This window comes from Micropterus dolomieu, linkage group LG13 (assembly GCF_021292245.1).
Source record: "Micropterus dolomieu isolate WLL.071019.BEF.003 ecotype Adirondacks linkage group LG13, ASM2129224v1, whole genome shotgun sequence".
In the NCBI taxonomy this organism is placed as follows: domain Eukaryota; kingdom Metazoa; phylum Chordata; class Actinopteri; order Centrarchiformes; family Centrarchidae; genus Micropterus; species Micropterus dolomieu.
The window spans coordinates 25,199,344-25,206,330 of record NC_060162.1 but is presented as its reverse complement, the minus strand read 5'-3'; the positions used below and the strand labels follow the sequence as shown (position 1 = coordinate 25,206,330).

The following is a 6,987-nucleotide window of genomic DNA, read 5'->3' as shown; positions in this document are numbered from 1 at the left end:
GGCAGATACGATGATTGCAGTCAAAGAATCTGGTACAGGAGAGAGGATCCACAGTTCAAGTAATTTATTGCGGACCGTGCAGAAGACATACATATTCCATACAACACTTATTTGGTTAAGTAAGTGTGTGTGTGTGGTCAAAGGAGAAAAAACAATATACATAAGAATAACATGAATGTAAAGCAATATTAATAATATAATAATATATTACTAACATACATATCTACAGTGGGGGGAAAAAGTATTTGATCCCCTGCTGATTTTGCACGTTTGCCCACTGACAAAGAAATTATCAGTCTATAATTTTACTGGTAGGTTTATTTGAACAGTGAGAGACAAGATCCGATTTTAAAATTTTATGTAAGATTAAAAGCTTATTAAGATTAGTAATGTCTTGCGTGTAGTGGCAGTTGTACACAATGTTCTGTGTAATTGCTAACAACAAAAAAAATCATTGTTGGCAATCACAGAGGTCAGATGTTTCTTGTAGTTGGCCACCAGGTTTTGCACACATCTCAGGAGGGATGCTGTCCCACTCCTCTTTGCAGATCTTCTCTTAAGTCATTAAGGTTTCAAGGACGACATCTGGCAACTCGATCCTTCAGCTCCCTCCACAGATTTTCTATGGGATTAAGGTCTGGAGACTGGCTTGGTCAGTTCAAGACCTTAATGTGCTTCTTCTTGAGCCATTCCTTTGTTGCCTTGGCGTGTGTGTGTTTTGGGTCACTGTCCTGCTGGATTACCCATCCACGACCCATTTTCAATCTGATTGATCGCTTGCTTCTGTGGACAGGTGTATTTTATAGAGGTAACAAACGTGATCAGGAGCACTCCCTTTAAGAGTGTACTCCTAATCTCAGCTCGTTACCTGCATAAAAGATACCTGGGAGCCAGAGATCTTTCTGATTGAGAGGGGGTCAAATACTTATTTCACTCACTAAAATGGAAATCAATTTATAAAATTTTTGACAGCCATTTATCTGGATTTTTTTGTTGTTATTCTGTCTCTCACTGTTCAAATAAACCTACCACGAAAATTATAGACTGATAATTTCTTTGTCAGTGGGCAAATGTACAAAATCAGCAGGGGATCAAATCATTTTTTCCCCAACTGTAACTTCAGATCATTTGTAAATGTAGGAAACCCCCAATGGCAGTGCTAAACATATTGCAGGGTACGCCAACTGTAGCACATAGATACAACTAACACAAGATAACAGCCATGCTGTGCCCTACACACAAATTGACATCCGTGTCGCAGTTTCTTTTTTCTCTAGTTTATGTGCAATCGCATGGGCCAGAATTACCGTGAAGGGCCGCACATCCTCACTGTCCCAAAGTTTGCTAAGAAAGTGGTTTATACATTACCAGTGCTTGAAGTGGAAAATAACAGCTGCCAGAAAACAGTTTATGGTGGAAATGTCTTTATTTATGTAAAGGGAAACACAATTAAGGTGGCAGGTGGTAATTCAAAGTAGAAAAATATTACAGAATATAATGCAGTAATCAGCAGCTTGTTGCTTAAGCTTAAGTTACTGTTTTGGATAATGCATTTGCATTGCATGTTTCCTTATTGTACATTGTTTTACATAAATATGACTCCACTAAAAGTAGAAGTCTTCAATTTAAATACTTCTACTTGAGTCACAGTACAAAAGACTGATAGTTTCTTTGTCAGTGGGCAAATGTACCAAATCTTAATCTTTGTCTAACAAACAGTCCAAAAGCTCGAAATTATTATAAATTAATCTTTTTTAATTAAAAGAAAAAGCAGCAAATCTTCACATTTGTGAAGGTGGAACCATGAAATGTTTTTACATGACAAGTGTCTTAAACAAACTTGTTGCCAGTTAATTTCAATGTCAATCTAATAATTGTGTCAGCTGTACTTGTTTAAAATGTTGGTTAGTTTGTAACAAAACATATTTTATCAAGTCCTCATATATTTTTTGTGTTAAAATCTTAATTTGTAAAGTAACTAGTAACTAAACCCTCTGAAATGTAGTGGAGTACAAGTATAAAGTGAAAAGAAAATACTCAAGTAAAGTACAAGTACCTCAAATTACTGTCCACCACTGTTTTCTTCAAACAAACTGGGGAAATAGTACATTTGATGGAGTGTACTGTCAGGAGGGGATTAATCAACTTTTGGTGAGTATTTCCAGCAGCAAGGTGCTCTATGTATGAGTTTATGTGTTCATCGTAAGGAAGATCACCCAGTGAAACACTGTGACTCATTGATGTCTTTTTAATAGTAATAATGGAGCTCTATGGCACAGAGGAAAAAGATATATCAGGCTTTGCATACACGTTTCCAATAAGAAAAATATGAAATTAAAAGCTCACTAAGTGGTGTGAGCTCAGTGCTCTCTCTGTTAATGAAAAGAAGACTAAAGAGCTAGTCATCATGAGACACAACAGTGCTTGTCCATATTTGATTAATGATAAGCCTGTTGAGATAGTTGAGGAGGTTAAATTCTTAGGAACCATTTTTGATTGTAAATTAAGTTTTTACAGCCAACACAGAGTACATTTAAAAAAACAATGCAGCGTTTGTATCTGCTCCGGAAATTTGACTCATACGACATAAGCAAGAATATCCTAGAGAGTGTTTATCGAAGTCTCATCAAAAGAATTCTAACTTTTAATGTATGTACATGGTATGGACATTTGGGGGTTAAGGACGAAAACAGATTACAAATTTGGCTGTTAACATTATTGGTAAAGAGCAGAAACAACTGGGATGTATATATAAAATGCAGGTGGAACTAAAAGATAGACAAATTGCATCTTATTTTGTACACCCCTTGTTTAATGAATTTACCAAATTGCCCAATGGAAGGCGCTATAGAGCAGCTGTAGCAACGAAGACCATTTACAAAAGTCTTTCAATCCAAATTCACTAATCTTACTAAATTCCTCATGTCTCCACACTGGAATCCTATCTGTTATGGTCAGTACTTTGTATTTTGTGTTATTTAATATGTTTTTGTAGTGTGATTTATTTTTTTTAATGATGTGGTTTTTAATCTGCCTGTGAAGCCATAGACAAATTTCCACATTGAGGACAAGAAAGACAATAAATCATAAATATAGCAACCACTGCTGCAGCCTCTATCGATTGAAAATGATGACATGGATACGTCCCGCCATTAGTAATTAAAAACGCATTACACCAAATTAAAATATTTCAGTGAAGTGCAACTCCGATGTTTAGAACATATCTCAGCTGTAATAAAATTGTCATCTACAAATGGCTGAACTTACTCAATTTAAAATAAGAACAAATTTAGCATATAAAAGCATTTTTTTTTTTACATTACTTCAACGGACACCTTTTTACACTACATCAGATACTGAAGTATGTCAGAAATGTGTAAAAAGGTACAAAAACATTGTTAAAAAAGTACATGAAAGACAATAATTTGTGGCAACAAAAGTTAAATGTAATAAAGTAATATTTTAATTAATTAATTGTTAATGTGAAAAGTGTAATTTTAATATCAAATAGAAAATATGTAGCAATAAAGTACATCATGTATTTTCTGCTGGCAAGCCACATGTTGTGGTGGCAGCACGGCTGACGGTGAGTGTCCTGGTTTTTTCTCCTTTTTATCAGTTATTCTGCTTTTTCCTTGGTTTTCTGTTCCCTGCCTGCCTCCCTGTGTTTTCTCCCCTGTGTGCTCTCTCTCTCCCTCTGCTCCTGAGTCCAGCCAACTACCTGCATCTCATCAGCCACCTCGTCAGCCTGCCACATCTGCCAGTAATCACCTCATGCCTGCCTGTATTTCAACCCCGGTTCTCCACACCATCCTCGCTTGATCGTCGTTGCTCCATACCCGGTGCCACCTCCGTGTTCAGGCTTTCATGTTTCTTGTTTTTCCACATTTTCCCTGTGCCTTGTCGCCGCCATCCCTAACCCCGTCTCTCTGTCTGTTTCCCTCCCAGATACACTCACCCTCGTCCTCCTTTCAGTCAGCTGGGCTCATCCACCGGCCCTCTCCTCCTCAGACTTCCCTCACGGCGTCCTCCCTGTTCTCCCACCGCTCCTCGCTTCCTCAGCCCCAGTGTTCCCCGGCTCTCTGGCCCCCTGTCTCCTTGGTTCATTGTGCCTGTGCTTCCCCGACATCCACCTCTTCCTCCACTCCAGTCCCTCTACCCCTTTCTCCCTCAATAACCCTCCTTCCCTCCAAACGTTGCATTTGGGTCCTCTCTGTCCCCACACCACACGACCTTGTAACACCACATATGCTTAAAATATACTATTGAAGAATATTAAAAGTTGCGTCTGAAAATGACATGAAATGTTTGAGTTTATTCAAAACAAGTTGAACATTAATGTATTGTTATAGTTCAAAGTTAATATTTCACTTTTATAAACTTTATATGTATCACATTTTATATGCTCTTCTCAGTATTTATTATCGCTTATCATATCTGTTTTTTTAAGGTTATTGAGGTTATTATAATAATATTTTAATCCCTGAGAATATTTTCAAATGGGACATAGGATACATTTGTTTTCCTTAAGATATGTGCTTTATTCTGCCTTTTAGAGACCCACCGAGATGCCTGAACCCTTTTAGGAACCACTGTACAGTTATAGTCACATAACGATTGGAAGTTTGGAGGCAATTACCTAAATCACACATTTGTCCACAATATCACTCGATATGTGGAACTGATTACTTAAGTCATCAATTAATTAATAACTTATGTACATTGACAAGTTGTGAGTTGCTAAATTCTTTTTTTTATTATTTAAATACTGAAAGTAGTGAATTAATTCAATTAAATCCCATGGTTAAACTTCCTCTGATGGACTCACTTACCTTAAGCCTTATTTTGTTACTGTTTTGGTTACACAGTATGTGACTGTGATGAGTTTCTGTTTCCACAAACTGAAATTAAACAGAAACTGTAGATTTACTGCCTGTTATGGTTTATAAAATTCCACTGAAATAAAGCTTTTCCCTCCAGCTTTTGAGTTTTATCTTTTTTAGTGCATAAGTCAAAAGTCTATCATCAGTGAGAGACTTCATGTTTATTTTTTTAACTGAAAGAATAACCTGGTAATGTAATATGGTGGGTTTTTTTTAAAACTAATAATAACATCCCAAAGATAATCCTGAAACAAATCAGTCTGCATTGTAAACCACTGGAATCACTTAATCTGTCCATCCATTGTTGTTTTTATTATCTCATTTTAATCTATTTTAATTTAACAAATGGGGTTATAAGGCTTAGAATTAAATCAAATATTGAATGGTAAACTATGTCTCACATTTACATTATGTAAATTCCATTTTCTTCTGTAAAGTAATATGGTGATACTGAAATGTGATCTGCTGTATTGTCAGAGGGACTATTCTGGATTTAAGTGACAGATGATATTGTAAATTAATAAAAATAATTTTACCAAAAATCAGATTTTGTGGCTCACAGTTTGTTATCATTACATTCTCATTGGTTGTCCACCAGTTTTACTTTTCTCTCAAAAAACTTTTTTTCTTAAGTTAAGTGGCATTGTCCTATACATAAATATATTAGCGTTTTTTCCTGAAACTATAAAAATCTTCAACTAATAAAATAAAAAATTCTTTTTTAAAGAATAAAAAAGAGATTTTAGGGTATAGTACCATCTTAAAAAACATCTAAAGTAGCGAATCCAAGTGTGGTGCATGGCAAAGTTTACTTACATGCAAACAAAATTTGTGTGCTGACCCTCATCACTGTGTGCCAGTATATTTCCCCCAAATTGTAGACTTGTTATGCTGCATGCAGCTCTGTGCTTTCTGCTTCCTGTGGATAGAAGTGTCTAGCTGATTGTGACTGTAGCTGACTGATTATAAGAGCCTGGGGGTGAGGCCAAATTATGGAGAATTGACCATGTCATATTTTGGAATTACAGATGGTTTCTTTTGCCAAGGATCAGAAAGTTTAAGTAAAAAGTGCAAGTTTAAAAAGTTTTATGTTTTTAGAGTTCTCTTGCAAAGGTAACTTGAAGGTGGTTTAATCTGGCCTTCACCCAACACGTTGTCTATAGCTTGCAGCTAGATCATTTTTATTGACACACAACTTTGTAGCCTTACATGGATCTTTCCGAGGGTGGCTTTTCCAATACATGTCCCTCAGTAGAAGCAAAATATGCTTTTATGTATTTCCTTTCCTTTCAAAGTATGCCAGAATTAGCACCAGAGAGTTCTGCCTCCAAACACTTGATCAGACAATGTCCCCAAACCCATGTACAATGATAATCAATACAAGTCCAGACTTGCTGTTGGACTTTAAATGACTTGTCTTTGTCTCCTTGGGCAAGTTGTTTCACAGTGTACTGGCCATGGTTTTAATAGCCCTGTCTCTATATTCTAGACTGCAGTTTGGACTCATCAGGAGTGCTTTACCTAAGGATCTGAGATTGCGCATATGCACTGACTAAAAGGCCATAAATAGGGATCAGATCATGTGATGATTCAAAGCCTGATTCTTAATGGGCCAGTATACAGTGTCAGAAGAGCTTGTTAGATGATTAAACACCTTCGGAACCACAGGTGGGAATGGACCCAGGGTTTGAACTTCTTTCTCTATCTGTCTCTTTTTCATTCCTGAAATTTTTTCTTTTCCTTTTCATATGATCAACCAACTGCAACTCTATAAATGTTTTCAAGAATAGTGTGCCCATGTCCCCGTATTTAAACAATAGCATGTCACTTGCCCCCTTCATGACAGCAGACTTTTTCACTCCACAAAGAGATGAAGAGATGCTGAGGTAACCGTTCTCTTTTACATTTTGCTCAAAGCCTCAGAATGAAACTGAATTTTGGCCAAGACATTTAAAAAGGGAGTTGCAGGAGTCTGAATGTGTAGATAAGAAATGACAAGATGCGATACCACCTCAAGGTCAGTGCATGATAAATAGGTTTTAATTGGAAAAAACTAAACTAAACCAAATACTGCACCTAGCAGCCTAAGAGCAGTTTTAAGTTA

At 36.5% G+C, this 6,987-nt stretch overlaps 1 protein-coding gene across 1 annotated transcript in view; it reads right to left on the bottom strand.

Annotated features, from left to right (window-relative positions):
* parm1 (prostate androgen-regulated mucin-like protein 1) overlaps nucleotides 1–5,783 on the bottom strand; it is a 25,536-nt gene extending 19,753 nt beyond the window's left edge. Inside the window, exon 1 of the mRNA XM_046067423.1 lies at nucleotides 5,700–5,783. Coding sequence (XP_045923379.1) covers nucleotides 5,700–5,730 — 31 coding nt within the window. The 5' untranslated portion in view covers nucleotides 5,731–5,783. The remainder of the gene's footprint in view (nucleotides 1–5,699) is intronic.
* Nucleotides 5,784–6,987: the final 1,204 nt, after the last annotated feature.